Raw genomic sequence first — 27,186 nt, 5'->3', positions numbered from 1 at the left:
ACAGGGGACGACTTTGCACTCCTGTTGGACAGTGAGGTCTGAACCTGTTCTGTGTGAGGTGGTAGAAAAATCCTTGGCTCAGAAGTCCAGAGACGTGGGTTCCACTCCCAGAAATGCCACCAAGTCACCGACTGACCTGGGGTGAGCCACTCTGCTTCTTTATTCCACCTCAAGGTTTTGTTAACCAGTTCAAATATGAGTTGAACTTGAACTATGTGATCTTCATGACATCACTGTGCAGAGTTCACATCCGGACAAACAAAAGGCTCTGGGCAAAGAACAGTGTAAACTCCTGGACTGGGAGAGCAGTAGAAGGAACAGTGGGTGGGAAGACAAAAGTAGGGACAGATGTGACCAGAGATGACAGCTTACCACGGCCACTGTCACCAAATGCCACACACCTAGTGCCCTAAAACAAAGCACATCTGTCTCCTCTTACAGTCTAGATGTCAGAGGTCCAAAATGGGCTTCACTGTTAAAATAAATGTATTGGCCAATGCTATTATTCTGGAGGCTCGAGAGTAGAATCATTTTCTTGTCTGTTTCAGTTACTAGAAGCTGCCTCTATGTATGGGCCTGCAGCTCCTTTCTCTCTACCTTCAAGGCCAGCAGAGGGCATATTATAATCTCTTTCTGAGATCCTCTGCATCTGCATTGTGCCCATCGGATTACCTAGAAACACCTCTCCATCTCAAGACCCCTAACTTAACCCTAGGTGCAGTTCCTTGCCATACAAGGCAAAATACTCACAGACCCCGAGGGAAGGACACGACTCCGCCTACTACATCCACGACAAAACTCTTCCCTGCTGTCCTGCATCCACCTTCATCCCCCAGCCCCCATACCAGAACCCCATGGGCCACCCATGGCAACTTGACCTTCCTTATCTCACTTCAATCCATCATTAAGTCCTGAAAACGTAATCTCCCAAGTAGAAATCTAATCCGTTCTTTTCTCATCATCTCCATCACTGTGACCTTCATCTTACCAAGATCTCAGAGCCTTCCCTCGGCATCTTCTCTAGTTTCTCCCCAGGCCATTCTCCACAAATGTAGCCGGAGATTTAAAAATCAAAATCTGGTCCATGTTGTACCCTTGCTGAAAACTCTTTAATGGCCTTCAAATACTATTGGGTTAAAAGAAAAACTCCAAAAAGCCAACATGCTCCCAAATGATTGGGGATCCTATGGTGTCTTCATGGTTTACCTTCTGCATCACTGTCTTGCCTACTAAGCTTTTCATGACCATCTGTCAGTTATCTGATTAGGCCATATCAAGGCCTTTGCACATGCTAATACCACTCTCTGGTGAAATCTTTCCTGCCTCCTTTCTGGACTTCAGTTAAAGTATCTCACTTCACTTCCTCAAGAAAGTGCTTCTCCACCCTGACCAACACCTTACTTCCATAATTGGACTAAACCCTCTGTCAGGGTATTTTGTACTTTTCTTTCACAATGTTTACCATTAAAAAATCAAATATTTGTGTGACCATTTGTTAAAGTCTGTCTCTACTGTCTTAGAAGCTCTATAAAGGCAGGGAGTGTACCTATTTTACTCTTTTTTGTGTCACCACAATTCTGGCCCTAGGATAATGTGAGAACTTGATATTTGTTGAATGAATGAACATAAGGTAGTGGGTATAGTGTACAAAGATGGTTAAAAGCTCAACATCTATAGTTAGATAATTAAATTTAAATGATAGCTTTGCCTCTTTTTAGTTGCATGACATTGGGCAAGATACAGTAGTTAAATTCCCTGAGGCCCAGTTTCCTCATCTTTAATGTGAAGATCTCAATGTATATCTCAAACATTTGTTGTGGGGATTGACATTAGGTCCACAGTGTTCAAATATATCTTGAGGATGGTAAGTGGACATCCTATGCTAATTACCACCATTGCAAATGAATGTGGGTTGAGCTCCATGCCTGTCCTAACTTTCTTCTCCTGCTTCCATGATCCCTAATGGGCAGAAGCCAATCCCATGAGAACTTCTGGATGGCCCAGAAGTAAGAACAGTTGGTTCCCATCACCTATCCAAGGTAGGGCTTTGGTGATAGGTCCGCAAGCCTTAAAGGACACCAGAATCATGAAGGACCACGTGTTGCAGTACAGGTTCACAAGCTCTACCTCCAGAGCTGGGCTGAGGTGCTCAAGGGATCCTCTCTTTCAGTAAGATCCCAGGTTATTCTGAAATGGAGACTTCTAGGGCTACACTTTGGGCAACTGTAGTATGTGACTACTCAGAACTGTGACTCAGATGTCAACATATCTGTTAATTCCCTGGATACATGGATACACCCACGTATCTTGTCCCTACCTCAGTAGTGGGTCCTACTGTCTGTCCATCTCCACATTACTCTCGAGCTCCTGGAAGACAGGCACTATGTCTTATTTATCTGCACAGCCCCAGGACCTAGCACAGTGCCTGGCCTGCAGCAAGTAAAACTCACTCGTGATGTCTGCACCCCTAACCTGCTGCCCACATGTGCTCCCCATCACAGTAACCAATAACACTGTTTATCCAGTGTCCTACTTTTCTCTCACTGTTGAGCCAAAATACCAGACACCCGAAGTTAAAGGGGGAAAGGTTTATTTAGGTCACAGTTTGTAGAGGTTTCAGTCCATAAGCAGCTGGCTCCAAGGCAGAGTAGCACATGGCAGAGGGGAACTGCAGAGGAGAAACAGTTCACGGCACCCACACGGTAGCAAAGGAAACAAGGGAACCCTAAGAGATAACCGGGATTAGGGCTCTGTCAAAGCTCTGTGCTGGTTTAGTAATCCCAAACCCTAATCCCAGCATTACACATTCTAGATTCAGCCACCTCTGAAAAAGCCACCTATAACTGCATGAGGCCTTGGGGAGACAGTTCAAAACCTCCAGGTCATCCTTGACTTCTCCTCTCACATACAGCATCCAATCCATCAGAAAACCCTGTGGGCTCTACCTTCAATTGTGTCCCGATTCTAAACACTTTTATCACTTCCCTGCTACCTGCTGGCCCAATACACCACTGTCTCTTTCCTCTACTTCCTGATCTCTGCACTCACTCTTTTCACCTCACAGACTACTATCTACACTGCAGCTCGAATGAACCTTGCTTTAAAGAAAAAAATTTTAGACCCACCAGACCACATCTCTGCTGTAGAAAGTTCCAGTGCTTTGCTGTTTTCCTTAGAAGAAAATCCACTGGCCCGTGGAGCCTCACAGGATCCAAAGCCCACCACTACCTGCCTCACCTCTTCTCATTCTTCCTATGCTGTTTTCCTTATTGTTCCTCAGGTACATCAAGCTCACTTCTGATTCAGGGATTTTGAACCTGCCTCGGAGCCAGAGAACTGTGTGATTTGCCCCCTTCTTTTATTCAGGTCTCTGAGGTTTCACCTGCTTCACAGCAATCTACAGAACCCCGTCCCTTACATCCCCTGTGTAGCTGAAAAGACAGTAGTTTCAGCCAGGCATTGGGGCACACACTCCTGATCCTAGCACTCCGGGGGACTGAGGCAGGAGGATTACAAGTTAGAGCTCAGCTTGGGCAACTTAGTGACTTAGTGAGACCCTGTCTCAAAATAAACAATAAAAAAGGGGCTGAGGATATAGCTCAGTGCAAAGACTCTGGGTTCAATCCCTGGTACCATAAAAAAATAAAAAGAAGTCTCTAAGGAAAGATGGTGGATCTGAGTGGGTTGGACTTGGTCAAAACTGTTTCTCCTTCTCTCTTGACTTGCTCTGGGTCCAGGCCAAGTTCTACCTTCCTGTTTTTATATAACTCCATGGAATCTAAAGTTAATGAGCTCTCAAAGCTTTCTAGATTCCAGAGAAGCAGGCTGACATCAAGACCAGGAGAAATGACAGCAGTCATTTTGGGGTCTTTCCTGCATATTTTTCCTGCTTATCATCTCTGTCTCTGATGATCCTGAACATAAATTATTTTATCTTCTTTTTCCCATAGGACTTCTTGGGCCTACTTTATATGCTGAAGTTGGAGACCTCATGAAAGTTCACTTTAAGAATAAGGCAGACAAACCCATAAGCATCCATCCTCAAGGAATTAAGTACAATAAATTCTCAGAAGGTAAGAGAAATTTAATATCCCTCTGACAAGAGAAGATGTACAAGTCTAACACTGCTGTCAATATAAACCTGATATTGTTAATCATGTATTGTTAGAGAAATCTCCTTTCCTACAAATGATAATGACAAAAATTATTGCCTTTGTAAGTTTCAGAGATGAAAACAAAAAGGTTCCAGAGCCAGCTCTACCTGAGCTTTTCATCAGGTCCTTGTTCTTTAATAGTTGGGTGGGAAAATTACCTAACCTCTCTGAAATCCAATGTGTTCACCTTAGAAGAGGAATAGTAATACATACATTGCAAGATGGCTTAAGAAGTCAACAAACATTTCTGTAAAAAGGCAGATGTATGTTCAGCTTTGCAGGCCATAGGAACTCTGTTTCTGTGACTCAGCTCTGCCTTTTAATACAAAAGCAGACAGAAAGTGTGTTCATGAATGAGCATGGATGTGTCACTGTAAACTTCATTTACAAAATCAGGCAGCTGGCTGGGTTTGGCCCAGGAGTGGCTGACATGGTGACATGGGACTAGCCTGATGGCACACAGAGGACACCTAATCCATAGTATTTATTATGGTGGCAGTAAAGTAGTACTAGATACTACTTTAGATATAGCAAAATGGTTAAGAACATTAAGCTTGGAAGGCAGATTGGGATTCAAGTTTTAGCTTGATCATTACTGTTTCTCTGGCTTGGTTTTCTCATCTGCAAAACAGAAATGGTAATACCTACCCAATAAGGTTGCTTTGAGAATTAAATGAGGTCGTTTAGGTCATGTTCCTGGGCCTGGCAATCCCTCAATACATGATGAGGACTTGATGATGATAATGATGTCAGTGGCCATGAAGATGATGGTAATCAAAGTGCTGGCCTCAGACACAGGACACTAAGTGTTAACACTGTTTTAATTTCTCCCATTATGCTAACATTCACATCATAGTAAGCAGAGTAGTAGGAACTAGTATGAAAAATTGTATCCATGTTGTAATAGTCAGTGGTATAATAACATTTTAAAATAACTTCAGGCTTTCTATGTTTCAAAAATCTCTTTCCTTGCCCCACACGCTCCAGCCATCATACCTTCAAAGAGAGGAATTGGAGAGCATTTTATAGTGCAGGCTCTAGAACAAGATTTGCCAGTGGGAATCTTGGCTTAGATAATTACCAGCCGTGTGACTTTTGAAAAGTTACTTAATCTCTCTACACCTCATCTTTCTCATCTGTAAAAGAAAGATAGTAATCGTACATATCTTACACAGGTTTGTTGTTATGAATACTTGGAAAAATACCTAGCGTGTAAGCCTAGGTAAAAATTGGCTATGATAGTATAGAAGATTCTTCAATCAAAATGTGTTCAACTAATTTAATATCTGACAATCGTGAGTTAGAAAGTAGTGTTCACATTTATTGTTTCCTATGTAAATTATTGTCAAACTCATTTCTTCTAAGGTGTAAGTGACTAATAGGTCACCACCTATTGTAAACCACTTTCCCCAGGAGCATTTGCATGGGTTGAGACAAAACAAGAAAGCTTAACTGTGAAATTTCAGCCAACTTCAGAAGCTAGTGTGGCAAGACCCTGGGTTTGGCAGCATGCACAGGAGTCTCTCTGTGTCCCTAACATCATACAGTGACATAGTGAACAACCTCTCGACCTGTGTGTAAGCTTCCAGAGGGCTGCACCAGGGATTCAGCACACCAGAGCAGGAGGGGGAATGTTTCCTCAAAAAGCTGAAGTGTCCCTTGTAGGTTCCATTTCAAACAGGGGGAAAGGTCAGAGTTGTGGACTTTGCACCCTAGCGAGGCTGTTTGCACAGTGACTGGACCTTGCCACACATCCCTCTTCCTTGGCTGTTTATTTGTCCTTCTGTTCTCCCACAGTCAGCAATCACAGATGAAAACCTGCTTAAAACACCCCCACAATTTCCACTGGTGACCAGACTATCGGCACAGATCAGTGCCTCTGTGCTCAGGAATCTAAGAAAAATAAATGCAGGTGGGTGGGGAAAGACAAATTTCATCATGAAAATGAGAGGAAATCTAGTAAACAGTGTACTTCATATTAAAAGACAAGCCTTCTGTTCATTTTATCACGCCTTCCATGTTAAAAATCAAACACTTCCCACCCTCACTTATGGCCTCCCTCGACATTTTGAGACACTTGTTTCAGGGATGAGGATAAGCTCAGATCATGCTGAGCCAGCTACAAGAGAATCCAGATTCCTTTTTCTCAGAGGCAGACATGTGAGAGAGAAATGGCAGGCACTGAGAGGGTGCAACAGGTCTGAGAAACCACAGGAGTATATCTGGCAAGGACGGGTGACCCTTTTCGACAGAGGTCCATTTGTGATTTATAAAAATGCTTACCTTTCTTTTAGAAATGTATTTAGTAGCAATAGTTTAAAATCACGAAGTAAAATATCTACAGTTGTACACGATTCTTCGAAAGCTTTCTATCACTAGAAGGGTTTCAATTTGAGGCTAAAACTTCTGAAACTTTCTAAGTAGCATTTACTGAGCTGTTTGAAAGTCACACCCTTGAGAACAATTCATTATTCAGTAAGGTTTTCAAAGTTGTTCTGATCACTTTCAAAGATGTTTTGATCATTACCTTTAGAAAGTTTGTTTCATAATAAATCTTAATAGTATTCCTCACTTGATTTATAACTCATATTTTAAATATGTGAGTTTCATTTTGAGTACTGCACCACGAAATTAGTTCTGTAATATTTAGCCATCTGCTTGTTATCCAACTCTCTGATTTAAAAAAATTTCACTAGAGACTGCTTCTTGCATCTGAGTGTTTCCAAATTCTCTCTATGAAAACTTATTCTTCTAAATTTTTCCAAAGCATTCCAGTGTTTGATAAACTATAAGTGATTATATTTTTCTTTCATCTATATATTTTCTACTTATATAGACCCTTCACTGAATATGTGATAAATGCCTGAAACAAACTATAATGGCCAAAATAATAATTTCCATAAATCACGTAAATGAGAAGTTCCCTTCAAAAGAGATTTGTGTGCCCTCAGCAATGGAATCAGGCTTCTTGCAAAGCATCAGCATTTTCATTTGCCCATTGCTTATAGTTTCTAAAAGAATGTTCTAAAGCTTTGAATGCACTGAAGCCTTCACTGAGTTTATTAAATGGAGAGGAAAGGAGTTGTTTGCAAAAATAAGGGGAGGATTTAATGAATGAGCACCCTAGTGGGGAACCAAAAGGACTCTTTTTGCAACTTCACTTTCCCAAGCTTGTACAAACCATTTTACATTTTTAAAAATGCTGAAAGCCTTCTGGCAAATAATTAGTACACCATGACAAGTATAAACACACTACAAAGCTGACGATGGACTGGGCAGGAAGCGAGCAGAACTCAGTAAATATAAAACGAAGGCCAACCACTGTGCAAAGCATTTATTCTAGCATGAAGCTGAACAAGGAGTTTTTGTGCCTCAGCACAGTATTCATGTCCATGTCTTCTCATTTTCAGTTTAGAGTTTTAAATTTTTACTTTCGCTCCAAAGCCAAAATCAGATTCAGCAAAAATGCATTTCACGAATGTGTCCTCAAAATAGCCGCTGTTTTCGTTTTATACCTTAAGATTATGTAGGTTGCAAAATAAAAAAACAACATGACTTTTCATTCAAGAGTAAAAGAGAAATAATTTGAAGTGAAAAGAAAACACTGATAAAATTATCCCCCAGCTATCTCATTAGTCATCCTCACTTGTATAATTAGACTATGTCCCACTTGCAGGTATGGTTCATCATTTGTTTCAGTACACTGTACCCATAATTCACCTTTTAATTATAATTTAAACCACCTGTTCAACTATTTGATGTTTATCTTGCATTTAATTGACAAATACAAAGTTCTGAATAGTTTACTTTAGTCAATTATATGGTCATTGATTTGTATGAGTATGGGAACATTTTCAGTATCTATGCATGCACCGAAACACCACAGTGTATGCTTTAAATATACAGAGAGATAAAAAAATTTTTTCCAGTACTAGGGATCAAACTCAGGACCTTGCAGTTGTGAGGGAGGTGTGGTGCCGCTAAGCTAAATCCCCGGCCCGAGAGAGAGAATTTTTTAAAATCTAAAATCTATCATGTGTTAAAAGAAATCTGGATGTGAACCACTAACCATTTACAAATAAGTTAAATAAGTTAAAATAAGTTTGAGGTCATTAAGAGTCAGTCACAGTGCTGTATTTGGCACAAGTGTTCTGGCACGTCAGGTAATTTGTAGATACTGATATTGCTCAGTTCCCCTTCCAGAAAAAGTGTGTTCTAACAGCGGCCTTAGCACTGAGTGGCCCTAGTGAAACTCTAGCGGGGAACCCATCACAGCCAGGACACCCATGTGCGCCCCACTGTTGATCGTGTTGAGCTCAAGGGGTGCAGACTCTGACTGCTTTCCATCTGCACCTGGCGCCTGGCCCAGAGCTGACAAGGATGAGGAAAATCAATTTTGAACTAAACTGATGGACTGAGGACTTATTAGAAAGTAGGAACTATGTGTTATTTTCCCTTTGCTTTGAAATGTATTGTTTTTTTTCTGGTGATTATGAACAGTTACTTTGCCTTATTGCCATTTTTTATCATCTTTAGAAAAGATCTGTCACTGCAACAGACTCGCTGTTTGTGTCTCCACCAGGGTCATGTGTTGGAATCCTGGTCCCCATGGGGGGGTACCAGGCGTGAGCCTAGGGGAGGTAGAGTCACGAAGGCAGAGCCCTCATGATGGGTTTGTACCTTGTAAAAGAGACCCCAAGAGGAGCTCTCTCACCCTCTCTCTGCCTTGTGCACACACAATAAGAAGAAAGCAGTCTGCAACCCAGAAGGGATGCTCAGAAGAAACCCACCATGCCGGGAGCCTGGCCTCAGCCCTCCACTCTCTAAGGATGTGGGAAATGTCTGCCATTTAGAAGCCTGAGGAAGGGCTGGCAGGTTTGGTTCTTCCACAGTGTGGCTCAGCAACTAGCTGTGCTCCGTGCAGTCCTTGCACAATGTTTGACTTGGGAGGGCCACTCTTTATCTGGCCTGTTTGCACTTTGCTGTTGAAGCTCTTTTGTAACTTTCCCGAGATAAAGCTCACTGTTTATCAGCTGAGTGTCTTCTTCATAGATCCTTTTTTCTTTTAGACTGGAATAATCTTATAACTCACCAGAGTTATTTAAACCTTTATCACTTCTCAGCTCCTGACAATTTAAACACTCCAATCCTATTTATCATCAGGGTGAAACTTCCACCTATAGTACATATTGATTATCAATCAGTGTCAAACCATTTTTTGAAGGGGAAAAAGACACAACACAGTCCATTGTTAAGCTCCATACCAGCACAAGGGTCAGAGACTCGGATGTCTGTAGTAGCCAGGTAGGTAATCAACGAAAAAAATGCATCCAGTAGACCCTGTGATCAGAAAGCAGAAGAATACAGCCAAGACTGGTCCAGCCAAATTCAAGGCAGTAGCTTGGGCTCTGTTATCAGATCTCTAGGATTTTTTTTTAAAGAAACAGCAATTCAGGAGCTTATATAATATTTCCATATTTTTTCAATGTCAGAATTTAATCTGTTTTAATACCACGCAACTAGAACAAAATGCACCCATAAGGTGTGACTTGGCACTAGCCCATACGATCTTTAGTATTAGGAGTTCAATAACCACACATCAAGCATCTTCTCCACACTTCTCCACATACTGTGAAGACGCCAGAGATACCAGCACAAACAGTCCTGCACCTCCCTTAGGGAGCTCACACTCTGGTGACCAAATGTGCAGAATGCAAATAATACAGTAGGAAAATGAATCATATAGTATCACAGACATCTAATTGCAAATCTTAATGAGTGCTATAAAAGAAAAATATGTAGTAGAATCAGAGGTAAAGAAAAGGGTAAACTGGCACTCAGTTGACACCTAAATGATAAGCGCGCATTTATCCACAGGAACAACAAGTAGAGCACCCTAAGCAGAGGGAGCAGCATCTGCAAAGACAGGGGAGGAAGTCAGGACTTGGGATGTTGGGGGCCCTGATTCAGGCATCAGTGGAAAGAGTCACACATGATAAGACTAGAGCGAGAAACAGGGAATCATACATGCACTTGTGGTCCACGTTAAGGATGCTGTGCCATCAGCGGATCGAGATTTATCTGCTCAACCCTTGCATTTATGGCTTCTATGCTTAGAGGCTTACGATGTACAGCTGTGCACACCACTGTCCTACCTGACTATCCCATGAGCAGTGACTCCATAATGTACCTGTTTCCCATCCCCACCTGGAGAAGCCAGGCATATGCAGATCCCAGGTAAACTCCAGCACTGTTCTGAGTGGAAAAGATTTTCAAAAGACAGAGAGGGGGAAGGTACAGTTAAACAAGGGAAGCTGACATTGCTGCAGTGTAAAAATTTAAGATAGCCGTTATAAATCTTCTCCATATGTTCCAGAGAGTAGGGAAAAGCATGAGCAAGATCAAGGGAGAGATGGGAGATTTAAAAATATATAAATGGAATTTTTAGAGGTGAATCCAATAGCTGACATGAAAAGAATACTAATGAAATTAACAACAGATAAAACACTCTAGAAGAAAACACTAGAAAACATTAATACATATCAATAGAAACTATTTAGAATGAAGCACAGAGATTTTTTGAAGGGGCTGAACAAAATGAACAGAGCATCGGTTAGCTGTGGGACATATTAAGTGACCTAACACATGTCTTATTGTATCCCAGAATGGTGGGGGCAGAAAAACTATTTAAATAAATAACAGCTGAAGACTTTCCAAATACGATGAAGACCTACAGATTTAAAGGGGCTAGTCAAAGCCACACCAAAGCACGTCACAATCAGGTTGCCAAAAAATAATGTTAAAGAGAAAGTAGTAAAAGTAGAGAAAAATATCCATTGTATTCGGAGGAACAAAAATAAGAAATGATAGCAAACTTATTCCAAACAATGCAAGTCAGGAGACAAAGAAGGATGTGTCTAAACTGTTGGGGGAATGTGTCCACTTCCTAGTCTACGCAAAGCAAAAACACCCTTTTATGGCACACACCTGAAATGACAGCTACTGGGGAGGGTGAGACGAGAGGATTGCAAGTTCAAGCCCAGCCTGGGCAACTTAGCAAGATCTAGTCCCAAAATAAAACATAAAATGAGGCGCAAATTCCCAAAGAAGAATATCATAATATTGTATCCCTAAAATGTACCAATTAACTTAACGAGTAAAAATAAATAAATAAAATGCCTGGGAATTTGGCTCGGTCCAAGGCCCTGGATTCAGTCTCCAGTGCCAAAGAAGAAAAACAAATCTTTCAAAAGCAAAGCAAAAGTCTGTTCTAGAAATATAAGAGTAGAGATAATTTCTTAGTAACAAATCAAAAGAAAAGGAATCCTTTTAGGTAGAAGAAAAAATTTGTCAGTGGGATATTCAGATTCCTAAGAGGAAATGAAAAGTTCTAGAAAGGGGCACACATAGAGAAGCTTTTCCCCATTTGTAACCTCTTGAAAAGATAATTGTCTAAGTATTAAAGCAAAAGTAATCAATTTGTTGTGGGCCAAATTATGTATACAGAAGTAAAATGTGCTGGGCGTGGCAGTGCATGCCTATAATCCCTACAGTCAGGAAACTGAGGCAGGAGGATTGTTGCAAGTTTGAGGCCAGCCTGGAATATACAGTGAGTTCAAGGCCAGTTTGAATTACAGAGCAAGACCCTGACTCAAAAACAAAACAAAACAAAACTGTAAAATGTATGGCAACAATAGCACAAAGGGAGAGGGGAGAAATGGAAATATATTATTACAAGGTTCTTATAAAGTGAAATAGTATAATAGTATTTGAAGGGAAATTGTGATAAGTGGAAGATATATTCTAAACTGAAGGGCACTACCAATGAAATAAAACAAAGCTAATAAGCCATTAGTGGAGATTTTTAAAAAATCATTTAAAATAACCCAAAAGAAAGCAAGGCAGGAGAGGAAAAGTAATAAAGACGAAATAGAAAAACAGAAAACAAATAGCAGGATCGTGTTTTAAATCCAAACTCTGGAGTAAAGAATCCATTCTTCACTTTGATTGTGACTGTAGCTCTAAGAATGCACACATTGGCCACAACTCCACAAATATTATGCTTAGATTTGGTGAACCTTTTTACATGCATGTTATACCTTGATAAAGATGATGAATAGGGGGAAGAAGAGGGAAGAAAGGGTGGCAAGAAAGAAGTAAGACAGAGAGAAAGAAAAAGAGGAAAAGAAAAGGAACAGAAGGTAGGAGAAAGAGGGGAGGAAGAAATCAAGATTTCTGTTTTTAAAACTACAATTACTTGAGGCAGTAACAGTTCCCATGGCCCTTTCCCTTTCCCGGAAAATTTTTCAGGCTTGGATCTTGTCTGCCCACATCTACCCTCTGGTGGCCTCACCTGCTACATCAAGGAAATTATCAAAGCAAAGATAATTGCCTTCCCGAGGGAAAGTCTGGCAGCTGATGAGAGGGAAACTTCCGCTTAATCACATGAGGAATGGGAAGCAGCCTGGCCCTCCTGGCTCTGCAGGACACCGTCCTCTCCCCTTCCTGAAGTGACTTGCTCCATCTCCACCACATCTTCCTTTAATTGTGGGGAGCCCAACCCCACCCTTTGGTCGTCCTGAGTCTTGAGCATTTCAGTTCTGCTTCTGTTTCTATACCCTCTTGCTCTCCTGGCAGCAGTCCGGCAAACCTGGGGCTGTCTGGGAAAGTCGAGGGTACCTGGGGCTGTTAATGGGTCTTGGGTGCATGAGGAGGAGGAGAAAGAAATCTTAACTTCAGGGGACAGACGCAGTTCTTATGCACAAGACTGTGTGCAGGAGCTGGACACTGAGGTACAGGGTGGAGGGGAAACTGAGATAATCAGAAGACAGAGATAACACAGGTCTGAGGGTAACTGCAGGTGGAAGGAAGTTATGACACTTTCAGAGCCAAGGAAAACAGTATATAAATAGCTGTAAGTGTACATAAGTGTAAACAAGATGAGAAGTTAAGTATAAATAAGATGGCTTGTCAAGTATCATGGAGAAAATATAACCTATTCTTCTATTCTGACAAAGGTGATTGGAGTCTCAGACTATATTTAAACATTGGAGATATCTTAGAAAATTAACTTGCTAATCCTTAACTGATTTACTAGTAACAGTTTTTCTTCAGCTGACCATGGTATCAAAGCCTTATAACTATGTGGACGTAGAAGTAGACATACAAGGACTGATTGAATATTTAAAATTTTTGAAATTCATTATAGTAAAAGACACAATGCCAAGAATGATGGAATAAGTATGTTGGAAGCAAGGAGAGTATTTTGAGTATTCTGAGGGGGAGTGATGATAATGTGTCTTTTACTGTAATACATTTTCAAATGTAAACATTCACTGTATTTTGTGATCACCTCTCATTAATCAAACACTTGTGGTAACTTATGTCAAATAAATACATTATAGTGTGTCTGTATACTCCTTACTCACCGGATCTGGCACTATGTGACTTCTGGCTCTTCCCCACAGTTGAAAGGGACCATGAAAGGTAAATGTTTTGAATGGATTCAGGACACTGAGGCAGCCACAGCAGTGCAACTGAACACACTGAGGAAAGAGTACTTCAGAACTGCTTCAGAAAGTGGCAAGGACAATGGAGTAAAGTGTGTTTGAAGTGAGGGGGAGTACTCTGAGGGGGATGCATGGCAACGTGGCTGTTATGGTAATACTGTTTTCTATTTTAAACATTCACTGTATATGTTGATCATACCTCATATGAAAGCCTTCTAAATGATGAAGGTTCACTATGGAAAGGTATAAACTCTCCAGCAAACACATCTCAGGTTCCTCAGATTGAGTGATGAAAAAGTAGCCTTTGAAGTTGCCCAGATGTCCTCATGGTGTTTGCTCCTCCAGGTGCTTCTTACAGTGACCACACATCCCCTCTGGAGAGAATGGATGATGCGGTGGCGCCAGGCCAAGAGTACACCTATGAGTGGTTCATCAGTGAGGACAGTGGGCCCACACAGGATGACCCCCCGTGCCTCACGCATATCTATTACTCTTATGAGAATCTGACAGAGGACTTCAACTCGGGGCTGATTGGACCCCTGCTCATCTGTAAGAAAGGTAAAAGCAGTAAGAAAAGATTCTTCTTCAGCAAAGATGCTGAGGCCATAAGGAGCCCGATAGCAGGGGAGATCCGGGAGCATCTTGGTAACTTCTGGCCCATCAGCAGACAGAGAAGGGTGCAGAGACCAGATCACTGTGTGACAAGAGAAAAAACACCCCACATTAGGACTTGGATCATCCTCAGTTTCTTCTAATTCTTCCTTCATCTCAGCCATGGGAGTTTCTCCCACACAAATGCCTGTTTGAGAGCATGTTCCCATGTCACACTTGATGGTCTGTAACATGTACTGAAAGGCCAACATCTTCTTGAAACCGTACTATGGCCGGGCCTCTGTCTGCTTCTCTGGCAAATGTAGTCGACATGGCTAAAGTTTGGGTTGGTAGTTTCATCTATAAAAACATGAAACTCCAGCTTCCCTTCTTATAACAAGCTGAACACTGCGGGTGGCAGGTTTCAAACTCAATTGACTTTATAAGAAATTACATTGAGTAGGCTTCTTGGGAACAGACTCGGTCGTTCCATTTACCCCAAGTGAATTCAGTCCACTTTCATTAAACAAGCAAAGAATTACAATAAACCATACCATGAGAAAGAAGGAAGGTGATGGACTCACTGTCTGTCCACACATGTGCACAGACCATACCTATATACATGCCCAATTCATTTATTCATCACACAAACACATTTTTATTGCCTGGTATATAAAAGATATTGTGATAGCACTGAAAACAATTTTTGAACTCATGAAAGGCTCTTCTATTTTACCCTCAGCAGCATTTTCCCCTCGGGTGAGAATGGGTTAATTCTGATACTCACACGCAATTTTCTAGTACTCCATTTCATTCAGGTGTGATGCTTCAAATGCCTAAGCTAAGGTACACACATTTGGCCTAGGAAGACTGAAGAAATAGATTCTTTTCCAGACTCCTGGCACTCACCAAATACTTTCTGTGCCAGGTAAAATTTACCCGTAAGTCTCTGTTCTTCAAATCTACAAAGTGCCAAAGAAGATGATGGGCCACTGGAAATTTAATAACTCCCAACTATTATTACCTGACAAGGATGCTATTTAAAAAAAATAAGAACTGCTCAGAGTTTATCTCGTTGTGTTGCCCTAAACTCTTTGCTATCTTGGAAAGCTAGTGAGTCTTCAGTGTAGGGTGCTCTCAGAAACATGTCTTTCTTTCTCAGACACCCTCACTGAGGATGGGACTCAGAAGATGTTTGACAAGCAACACGTGCTGCTGTTTGCTGTGTTTGATGAAAGCAAGGGGTGGAACCCTTCGCCGTCTCTAATGTACACGGTCAATGGTTATGTGAATCAAACAATGCCAGGTAACACATGGGCCCCATGCCCTCCGACAATAGTAGAATCACTACTACCTTGGCTCTCCATTGTTTTCCTCCAGGCACCAGGGAAGTTGATCCTCTTCACTGTTTTTCCACTCCTAATTGGAATGTTATATAATCTAGGGCAATGGTTCTCAAAATCTTACCATTTTTTGAACCAGAAAGTACAACCATCACTTTGAATTACGAGCGAGAAGCTTCAGTAGGTGTAATTCTCTGAGCAGGTTTTACCTTGGCGTGTACCTCCAGGAAGACCTCCAGGGTATCAGTCCAGTCTCCTTTAGTGAAATCTGTGGTCCTTACCACATAATGACCAACCCACTTATACTGTAGTTCAAGGTCACTCCCTAGCACTGAGGGTCAGCAGAAAGAATGTAATAAAGATACTTATAAGATTAGGAGAAATCCCTAACATAAAAATACACTATTAACGTTTCAATAGTTGACAGGTGAATAATATTCAATGGCATGTGGAATGTTTTCTCTCCCTGTCTGTGTACAGATTATAAGAAAATAAAAACATTGCAACTACTAGGTGGAGAAAGACCCCTGACTTCCACTGAATAAGTCCATTTTCTGTTGCTATAACAAAATGACTGAACCAGGGTACTTTATAACGAAAAGCTGTTTACTTAGCTCACTGTTTTAGAAACTGAAAGTCCAAGATTGGGCAGCCCTGTCAGCTCACCCTCAGGTATGTGGCCTCTTGTATGTGTCACAACATGGAGGAGAAGCAGAAAAGGAAATGGTTACATAGAGGAGAGGCCAAGAACATGGGTAGGCTTGCTTTATAGCAGCTCACTCTTGTGAGAACTAACCAGAGTCCTGTGAGAACTATCTTGCTCCCTTCCAAGAGCAGCACCCAGTGATGAACCTTCTTCCACTAGGCTCCATCCCTTTGTTAAACTCCACCTCGAGAACATTCTATCACCTCAACACGACCATGGGAAGGACCAATCCTCCAGCACACTGACCCATAGGGATACAGTGTAACCGTATCCAAACCATAGCACTGCCTGGACTACCTCTTCTACTTTCTGGTAGAACTGACTTAGAACTAAAGGTCCATGGCATACAGAAACCAGACTGAGGGGAAAAAAAGAAAACATTTCCACATTACAAAACACTGAATTTCTAAAGACCATTCCTTATGTCTGAATATCACAAATGGCTTCATCTGTAAATTTGAGGTCTCAGTATTGCTTTTAAATTATATTGTTTCATTTGCCTCCATCTTCCAGGTAGACTACTAAAGGAGCTTGCAAAGCTAGGGCTTAATGAATGGACCTCTCCCTTGGGAGATCTGTATTCACATCTCACTCACTTCCCCACCTTAGTGTTAGCAATTAGTCATCTCAAGGTGCTAACTGACAAAAATGAACCATCTATCCATTAACCCTCTGTGTCCTGGAAGAATGAACAATCCATACAAATATATGGATCTAAGAAAACATATGCAGATCACAGTCCTATTCTAGCCCCTAGGTCAAAATAAAAAAAAAATTTTTGATCACAAGAGAGAGAGATTACAAGTCAGAGATTTGTAGTTGAAAAAAATAATAGGGTACACATGGAAAGGAAAAGAGAAGGAAAACATCATTAGTAGAAAAAGAATAGTTATAGCCTATAAAATTCCCTGCCTTAGGATCAGTATAACCTCAATAAATATGATAAGTGCTTATATATGTGTTAACTGCTGAATTCAATATGAGCATTTATTTGGGTTGGATGAACGCTCCCATCAAAGCCTCCTACCTTCTAACTTCTTGCTCTCATGAGTGATGCCAACAATTCTTGCCTTGTTACAAAGGTCTCCTAACAAGGACAAGCTCCTGCATGGGTAAGGGGCTGGATCTCAGCTCCATTATCTAATATCTGGTGACTGTGGATCTGAAGTTTACAAAGTAAGCTAGGGATAGAAGCCAGGACTGGAATCTCCTCAGAACAAAGGAGCATTTTCCCAGTCACTGTGGGAGAAAAGAAGGAGCAAAACTAAGCTTCTGGCTTCAGTTCTCATTGCTCCTGCAGTGGAAAGCTACCAGCAGCCCAGTATAATGAGGACACATCACTGTGTTTTAAGGAAAGCATGTAACCTACGTAATTCATCACCTCATTATTAAAACAACAAAAAGTAGATAAACAAACAATAGAATATCCTCAGATAATCTCCACACCTTCTTTCCTGTCCACAGAGGTTTGACCTCTGTCCAAGTGAGAGAATGGCTTTCTGCTGACTCTTTCAACTAAAACAGATTGGTGTATGAGCAGCCACCCCCTTTTGCCCAGGACTTTACAAGTGCTGACACTGAAATTCCTGCATCCAGGACACCCCTCATTCCTGGACAAACAGAATGGTCACCTGCTCAGTCCCCTCCTTGGTTTAATCCCTTAGAAATCCTGTACCTCTGAACCAATGTCCGCCCCACCCCGGGCTTTATTCTGACCTCTATAATGTCACAAACCTCAATAAGCTATGACTGCCTGTTTGTCCATCACTCAGACAACTGCTTTTGCAGAAGAGGAATCACAACTGGAGCATCTGTCCCTCCCCACTCTGAACTTTAGATGTCTTTGGTGGGTGGGATTTTGATCATGGAGCACTGAACTGAATGCCTCTCTTGGCTGCTGTCTCTCCCTCTCTCTCAGCTCTCACAGTCTGTGCTCATGACCACATCAGCTGGCATCTGATTGGAATGAGCTCTGGGCCAGAACTGTTCTCCATTCACTTCAATGGCCAGGTCCTGGAGCAGAACCATCATAAAGTTTCTGCTGTCACCTTGGTCAGTGCTACAGCCACTACTGCCAACATGACTGTGAGCCCAGAGGGAAAGTGGACCATATCTTCTCTCATCCCTAGGCAGTTTCAAGGTAAGAAACTCTTCTTACAGGCTTGCTTCATTCTTTCTGCCCGCACAAATTCCCTCCTCCTTTGTTCATTCAACCCATCCCACCCCAGACATACTAGCTTTGGTTCTTAATAGCAGAATTTAGATATTCTGTTCCTAGTCTTAGAACCTACTGGTCGAGGATAAAGGAAGTCAGGGCGTTGACACAGATTTTTTTTTTTAATTAAGCAAAAGCTGAAGAGGTTTCTACTTCCTTGAAAGGAGGAAGAGGAAGAAATGCATGCAGAAGTATTCTTTCTTGGGGGTATGTCAGATGTATCCAAAGGAAGAGATCTAGTGGCTAGAACAGGACTACGATCTGCAAACTTACAAAAGCGCCATGTTACCAAGAGTGCAAAAATTTTAATATGAAAACTCTTGGATTCCACAATGTGTTGAATGGGTCAAACATATCTTCACAGCTGAGGGTTGGGCTTTGGAGGTCAGAGAATTCAAGAGAGGAAAAAATCAGCAAGGGTTATATGGTATCGTGTAAACAAAATAACTAATTGTCCTATTACATGTTTTTTCTAAAACTATTCAGATGAGGGTTTATGTATCAGAGATGAGAGTCTAAAAATACTACTAAAAGAAATTACCTTGTTACTTAAATGATGTGTGTAAGCAATGCACATGAGGAAGAAATACTCCATAGAATCATTTCATTCTTTTTCACACTCAGCAGGCAAAATTGAATTTGAAGTAATGAAATTGTCACAGTATCCCTGGAAAGCAGTTTCTAGTAATAATAAAACAGAAATAGAACTAACTTTTATTATGGACAAGTGCTTTATATATTGTTATTTATTTTTAATGACAATTTCATGAAGTATGTACTAGTATTATCATCACCTTACAGACCAATGGAGAGATAACAGGAAAAATGATAATTCAAGAAAATAGAAGTCACAGGGTTTTAAGGGTTGTTAAATTAACAGGAAAACCTTTTGTTTCAGAAGAAACAAAGGGTATACTTCCAAGTTTTTCTAACCCTTGCTCCTCTCCCCCTGGTCTTTATTTTTGTCCTTTTGTTTCATCCACTGAAAGATTCCAAATCAAAGTGTTCAAAAGTTGCCTGAGCATTCCTTTCACTGATATTTTTAAATCTTTCTAAATTGCTTGTAAAAATATGAATTTTGATCAACAATAATTTCGTCTTACACCCTCTCACTGTTTTTCAATCCTAATTTAGCTGGGATGCAGGCTCACATTGATATTATAAACTGTCCAAAGAAAACCAGAACTACTACAAAACTAACCCGTGAACAGAGGCGGTACATCAAGAGGTGGGAATACTTCATTGCCGCAGAGGAAATGATGTGGGACTATGCACCTATAATACCAACAACGATGGACAAGTGAGTCATTGGGGTTCACACCACTTTGTGAGGGTTTGAGGCATGTTCCCTATGGTCCTGGGTGTGTGCGGGTGAAATATCATCGGGGGCAACTTGCAAGGGGACGTATGCAGTGGTTTCTTATCCAAACCAGTCTCAAATTACCCCATACTCACCAAGGGGACTTAACTTAATAACAACAATAATAATAACAACAGCAGCAGCAGCTCCCACTAGTTGAATGCTTGATATTGCTAGCCAATATATTAGATCCTTTCTAAGGTTTTCTCTTCAATTCTGCAGGTTAGATATTGCTGGGGTTTTTTTTTTATAGAAAAGAGAATGTGTCAGAGAGATTAAGAAACTTGGAAATTCAAATAGCTCTTAAACATGTGAGAAGATACTCAAGTTCATTCATAGTAAGAGAAATGCAAATTAAACTTCATTGGAATACTATTTTTGCCTACCCAGTTCATGAGCTTAGGTGACACCATCTGTTGACAAGGTTGTGGAACACAAGCAGTGTCATATGTTGCTGGTGGAAAAAGACACTGGTAAAGTCACTGTGCAGGATAACTTGGCAAAGTGTATCTAAATTGTAAGTGTAGCAGTCTTATTCCGCATTTAACCCAGCAGTCTTATTTTTGGAATTTAACAATATAGATGTTGTTCATGGGTAAAATGATAAATGCACAGGGCATTCACTACTGCACTGTTAGTCTAAAATTAAAAACAAACCAAATTTCCATCAATAGGAAGCTAGTTTATGAAATTATGGATATATCTACATAACAGAGCACTACTCATCTGCACAACAAAACAAAAGAGAAAGAAAACATGCTCTATACACTAATATAATAAGTCCTCCGAGATGTATTGTTACATAGTTAAGATGTGGTACAGAAGGTGTAAATAGCTGCCTTTAGTAAAAGGACTGGGAGTAAGAATATTTATATTTGTATATTTTTGAATAATATTTGTGTATATTTCCATTAAAATTCTGATATTATACACCTAAAATTAATTAGGAAAATTCAGAGAGGATATCAGATATGAGTGAGAGTTTGCACTGCAATAAAAATTGTGTGAATGTATTTCCTATTTTAAAAAACTAAGGTAAGGAAAAGAATAAAAAAGAAACTTTGCCAAGACTATATAGTGACAGAACTGAGATAAGAATCTGGGGATTTTGGTAGCAGTCAATGCTCTTTACTTTACAAAATAAACACATAAAGTTCATACTCTACTACAGAGCTTCTGCTTTTGCAAACTAAGACAATAAAGAGAGCAGAGGGAAACTGGCTCATGTTGCTACTCCCAGGTCATTTATCCCAACAGCTACAGAAACGGGGCAAAGTAGGTTGCTTTTCAGCCAGCACCTAGGGTTTGGTGAATGGTGGCAGGGATAGGCCAGTAGCCAGAACTAGAACTAATGAAGATAGTAAAACCTGTGGGGTGGGGGAGATGTTTTGGAGATTTTAAAATATCTAGAAAGGCAATAAGAGTACCCTAGATTAAGTGATTGGAAAGACTTTCTTATAAAACACACCGAGTTTACCCTAGCCTTTCAGCCAGGGCAGACCCAGAGATGTCTAACCCTGAGGGACTCCCCTTACAGATCCTGGGGTCTCTACTGGAGAAAGTGATTTCATTTGAAAATTATTATTATTTCATTTCACTTTAAGACTATACAGATCTCTGCACTTGGATAATTTCTCAAACCAAATTGGAAAAATGTATAAGAAAGTTGTTTACAGACAGTACCAAGATGAGGGCTTTACCAAACGCATGGACAACACCAAAATGAACGAAAATGGGATTTTGGGCCCTATTATCAGAGCCCAGGTCAGAGACACACTCAAAGTAAGTAACATAAATACAGAACCATGGAAGAAATTAAAGAAAAAGCTATTTGTATATTTTTAAATGCAAATGCAGCTTTTATTTATAACCTATTCCGAAATACAAGGAACTGGGGAAGATTACAAATTAGAAAGAAATAAAAGTCAGTATGTTAGGGTGACAGATGACATAGGTACAAAGAAAGTAAAGCCTCAAATATGTAAAATGAAATCCATACCTCGTGACCTGAGGCCAGGTGCAAAGTTTGTCCTAGGTTTCATAGAAGCCAAAGTGAAAGGAAATATGCCTGAACTAGATTTACACATTCATAAAAGAAGCAGAGTTTTCCCAGATATGGAAGCCTCAGAGGAATTTCTTCCACGGATCCTTCTAACGAGGGTGCTGCATGATACAGCATATGGTAACCTTGACACATTCCTACAACTGTTATGGATTTAAAAACTGAGCAGCTTTTTAAAATGATATTTCTCGTTGTCACTGAGAAGATAACAATAACACAATTGCATACAAACAGTTCTGCAATGTGGTCTAGGTATGTGGCTCACCAATGGCTGGTCCTGGTTAAGGTAAATTTGGATATATACCAAGAGCTTGGAGTTTTCCTCAGATAATATTCTAAATATTACTTAACATCAGTTCAGCAAGGTGGATAAAAACAGAGAATTAAAGGCTATAATATTCGGCAAGATCCTAGAATGCAGATAATCTGTAGATTAAAGATGTTTCAAAAACTTTGGCAATCAACCAAGTAGAGGATTAAGGTTTTCTTTTGAAGCTTACTGTGCCTAACCAGGACTCCTGTGTGAATCATGCCTTAGACCAGTGATGGCGAACCTTTCAGAGACCAAGTGTCCAAACTGCAACTCCAAACCCATTTATTTATTGCAAAGTGCCAACACTACAATTAAATCTGAATATGGAGGTTTTAATTTAGAAAAAAGGACTCATACATTAACATCTTTTGCCTTAAAAGAACACACATGGCTAGGTCCACCACCACTGTCTTAGACAAAGCCTATTCTGTTCATTTTTAAAATAACAAAAGGACAAAAATGTTAGGATTCTATGTCCCTTGCCCTTCCCTCATTTCTGATTCCCTCTAGGTGCTTTTAGGAACTGTAAGCACAGGTTCTTGGGAATTCAGATCTGGCTATTGGACAGTCCCCTGCAAAAAGAGGGCTTGAATGACAGGGTTCATAAGAAACCTGGTAGACAGGACATGGAGATTGTGGCCTAGAGAGGAGAAGGATTAGATTCAAAGTAAGATGCGGCCCAAGCTGAAAGGAGAAGGGGAGGGAGACAGCAATCAGACTATGAGGGAAATGTAATTTCTCCTAACCTGTCCTCTAAAATCAGACACCTGTATTTTCTACCTTCACATGTGAGTAAAACTCTCTCAAAAGTTTCTTACCAGATAATGGCAGGAGGCTGCAGATCACGTAAACAGAACTAATTTTCCCACTGAGTGTGTGCAAGCACACATGGACACCCCCCCACACACACACACACTCACACAGTACATATGCAAAGCTAACTCTCAGGAGTGACCTTAAATCCTGGACTAATATATTTTATTTAATTTTGTAGATCGTGTTCAAAAATTCGGCCAGTCGACCCTATAGCATTTACCCTCATGGAGTGACCTTCTCCCCTTATGAAGACGAAGTTAACTCTTCCTCCACCTCAGGTGGGAATCTTTCACTTCTACTGAAAGAAATCAGTGACTCTAGAAGTTGCCATGTTTTTCTGTCCCTCCTTGCACCAAGATGTAACTAGTACAGTCAGTAGTATATAAGTAGTGTGTCCTAAACGTCACAGCCAAGCTCTGCTCATTTCAAGAATTTTGCCTGTCTGTGCTTACTAAATACGGTATAATATCCTTTATTAGTGCCACAGCGGCCTCTAGTGGAGCAGTATTAAATGGTTACATGCTATCTGGCAGTCATGTGTGAGGTGTGATTTTAAAAGGTGATGGATATTTAAATAAAAAATTTAAAGACTTATTACAGTAAAAGAAACACTGCCATCCATCCCCCTCAAGTTACTTCCCCTCACTTTGAGCACCCTTATCCCATTCTTCTTACCACTTTCTGAAGCAGTTCTGGAAGTCCTCTTTTGTGAATGTCTTTTCGTGGTTGCCTCAACATCCTGAGTCCTGAATCCATTCAAAATGTTTACAGCAAATTTCTGTCAATTAAAACTATTACAGCATGTTCTCATCCACTGTATTCACCGGATCTTCCACCATGAAACTTCTGGCTCTTCTGCAAAGTCAAAATGACCATGAAAGGAAAGAATTTCCAATCAATTCAGGACATCAAGGCAGTAACAACTAAAGATGCTCAGGAGAGAGGATTTCTAGAATTGGTTCAGAAAGTGACAAGAATGATAAGTGCATTCAAAGAAGGCAGAGTATTGGGGCGGGGGGAGCTAATGGGATGTGTCTTTTACTGTAATAAATTTTTAAACATTTAAACATGCAGCATATTTTTCAACCACACTGTGTAGTGTTAAATGTAAAGAGAATATTGTTTTCCTCATATTAACTGGTTCTGGTGAGAACTAAGGTACCTATTTATAAAAGTAAAATAATTTTCCAAATGAAAGCAATTTTTATTCCATTTCATTCCAGGCAACCACACCATGATCCGAGCAGTTCAGCCCGGGGAAACTTATACTTACAAATGGAACATCCTCGAGTCTGATGAGCCCACAGATAGTGACGCACAGTGCTTAACAAGACCATACTACAGTGATGTAGATGTCACCAGGGACATTGCCTCTGGCCTGATAGGGCTTCTTCTAATTTGTAAGAGCAGATCCCTGGATATGCGAGGCATACAGGTATTTTACCTTTGAGGTAACCTTTTAGAAATTAAGAAACAATATGTATATGTACAAGATGAATGTAATTATTATGTGCCATAAACATATATTAATAAAAAATAGGTGGAGAAAAGTTCTAGGCTTCTTCTGGCTGGAACAATTAGGTCTCCTTGCTCAACAAAGGGGCTTTTCCTTCTAAAGAACAGTGAATATTAGTTATTCTTTAGCATGTGTGATAACATTTATCCTTCTGGTTAATTTTTTTGTCTTGTCTGTTTTCATCTGGATGCTTACTGCCCAAGGTGAATCTTTATGTCATACTGTATTTGGGTTTAGTTTCAAAGTCCAGGTCTATTTTTACTGACTGTGCAGTGAATAAATCACTCTGCCTCTCCTAGTTTCTTCCTTTTATAATATTCCTCCTAAAATTTTTGTAGGGTGGTGTGGGGAGTCAGTGAGATACCACCATGTGAAAGTATAAAACTCTGTTCCCATCTTTGTTAATTTTAGAGACCTATAACACAGAGAAATAGGAGAGTCTCAGAAAGCAAACACTCTTAGAGACACAGTTTCTAGTGATGTTGGCTCCCGACAATGCTCTTTGTCCAGTGAGACTAAATTATTCAAAAGACTGTGAACAAAGATACCACTCTTCTGGGTTAATCTTCACTGAAGATTAATAGTCTCATTTACTAACCTGAAATTTCCAATTGGGCTGAGCAGTAATCACACAGGTCTTTCCCCAAGACTTATAAAACAAGCATATTTGTTAAGAGACAAATATATGCTTATAGATCTTGATATTTGGAGGTAAAGTCAGAAATAGGTAGAAAGAGACATAAAGCTTTCCTGTTGCAGCCTTCTTTTATCTTTTTCAACTATTTGGGATACATTCGGTCAATCCTTCTATTGAAAAGTGTTCAATTTCAGACATAAACAGATTTTCAGTTGCTGTGTTGTCCTAAAACCATCTTCTAGTCTTTGGATTTTCTGATCTGTTTTTGCTTGTATGTTGGCTATAACTCTGACAAACGGTTGGCATGCAATAGGCTCTTATAATTGACTGAATTATGAGGTGTCAGCAGCATCAAAGATAGTGCTCCTGGGGTATCTGAGATCTTGGTGTTAATAGGTAATCAGCTGGTGCTTTAATCACTAAACACAGCCCATTCATCCTCTAGAGGGCAGCGGACATCGAGCAGCAGGTTGTGTTTGCTGTGTTTGATGAGAACAAGAGTTGGTACATCGAGGACAATATCAACAAGTTCTGTGAAAATCCTGATATGGTGAAACGGGATGACCCCAAATTTTATCAATCAAACATAATGAGCAGTAAGTCAGAGCACTGGTTTTTATCCATCAGTCTTTCATTCAATTGGGTGAAGTATGCCTTTGTTTAAAAGCAGAAACATAGATGAGAATATACTCACCAAAGAGCAGCTATCTTATCCTCACTTCCGGTTCAACAGCTTCTTGTTGAAGTCCCTAGGTGATACTATAGCAACTCAGGCTCCTTATCTTTTAAACAAGAGGTCAAAACCTAGTTATCCTTAGAGTCTACTTGATCTCCTGCTCCCAGTGTGATGGATATGCGTGTGCTCTGGGCAGAGAGGAAGCCAGAGAGGGAAGGTGCTACAGGTCCTGGCCAGCAGAATCTCAGGATTTTAGACTTGTTCAGGGTGATTATTCTTTGTTTAAAGCCAGGGCAGAAATGAGGTAAGTAATTTAAAGCTATTGTCAAATCAAAGTAAAGCAAGTAAGACTGAGGGCTTAAGAGTCCTGAAAAGAGAAAGCATAAGGAGGAGTTTTGAAGCAAGCAGTAAGAAGTTCAGAGGCAGGGAATGTATTCAGAATTTGCTAACAGTTCCAAGTTTACTGCCATAAGAAGTCTAAGAGAAATCTCACTGAGGCAGCTGGAAGCAAACTTCTCCCCCACAGCCAGGGTCCCTTGTACTGCTCCACAGAGTCAAGACCCACCTTGCTCACCTTATCTGATAAATAATCACACCTATGAGAATTATTTCTGCATGGTTTGCTCATATGGCTTCAGATGACTGACAACTGGTATCATCAGAGCTGACAGTTACTGTGACAAATAATTCCAAACAGGGAGTTATTCTCAGCTTTCTTCACATAATTTCATTTCAGCAGTGAATCTGCCATAGTTCTAAACCAGCACTGTGCAACAGAAATTACATTTTCTGGTATCCACATTAAAAAGCAAGAGAAGTACGTGAAACTAATTTTAATAATGTGCTTTATTCAACTCAATATAATCTAGCTATTACCAATTCAAAAATGTAATCAGTATAAAATTAATGAGATTTACTTTATTACTGTCTTTGAAATCCAGTGTGTATTTTATTCTGATAGCACATCACAGATTAGTTTACCCACATTTCAACTGTTCAATAGCCACTTATAGCCAGGGGCTACCATATTGGACAATGTAGTTGTTGTAGACCAGGTAGGAAGCATTTGGAATGAGGTAAAAACTAATAATACATTATTTCATGTATTCAACATGCATTTGTTAAAGACCCACTTCAAAATTCGTTAATTGACAGACACTGTATTAGTACTAGGGCTCTAGGGCTAATCCAGGAAACAGGGGCACTGCATTTCTAGAAATCACATCTTTGATGTGATTATCATGCTTAGCATATAAGGAAATTGAGATATAGCCCAAAGTCGTGTCTC

At 40.3% G+C, this 27,186-nt stretch overlaps 1 protein-coding gene across 5 annotated transcripts in view; it reads left to right on the top strand.

The window, feature by feature from the left end:
• Positions 1–27,186, top strand: part of F5 (coagulation factor V) — a 69,129-nt gene that overhangs the window by 8,878 nt on the left and 33,065 nt on the right. For 3 of the 5 annotated variants that reach the window (XM_004865230.4, XM_087206901.1, XM_087206900.1), the window contains exons 3-11: positions 3,951–4,073; positions 14,009–14,221; positions 15,417–15,560; positions 18,222–18,443; positions 19,653–19,818; positions 21,483–21,660; positions 23,248–23,347; positions 24,293–24,504; positions 25,668–25,818. In XM_004865230.4, the coding sequence (XP_004865287.1) occupies positions 3,951–4,073; positions 14,009–14,221; positions 15,417–15,560; positions 18,222–18,443; positions 19,653–19,818; positions 21,483–21,660; positions 23,248–23,347; positions 24,293–24,504; positions 25,668–25,818 (1,509 nt within the window). Of the gene's footprint in view, positions 1–1,966; positions 2,040–3,950; positions 4,074–13,621; positions 14,222–15,416; positions 15,561–18,221; positions 18,444–19,652; positions 19,819–21,482; positions 21,661–23,247; positions 23,348–24,292; positions 24,505–25,667; positions 25,819–27,186 lie in introns of those variants that run through there. The other 2 variants (XM_087206898.1, XM_087206899.1) reach the window with 2 other exon arrangements.

Source organism: Heterocephalus glaber, unplaced genomic scaffold (genome assembly GCF_053883595.1).
Source record: "Heterocephalus glaber isolate CG9 unplaced genomic scaffold, H.glaber_assembly_v1.0 deba00000738, whole genome shotgun sequence".
Classification (NCBI taxonomy): domain Eukaryota; kingdom Metazoa; phylum Chordata; class Mammalia; order Rodentia; family Bathyergidae; genus Heterocephalus; species Heterocephalus glaber.
The sequence above is the reverse complement of the archived record's forward strand: the minus strand, read 5'-3'. Positions and strand labels throughout refer to the sequence as shown.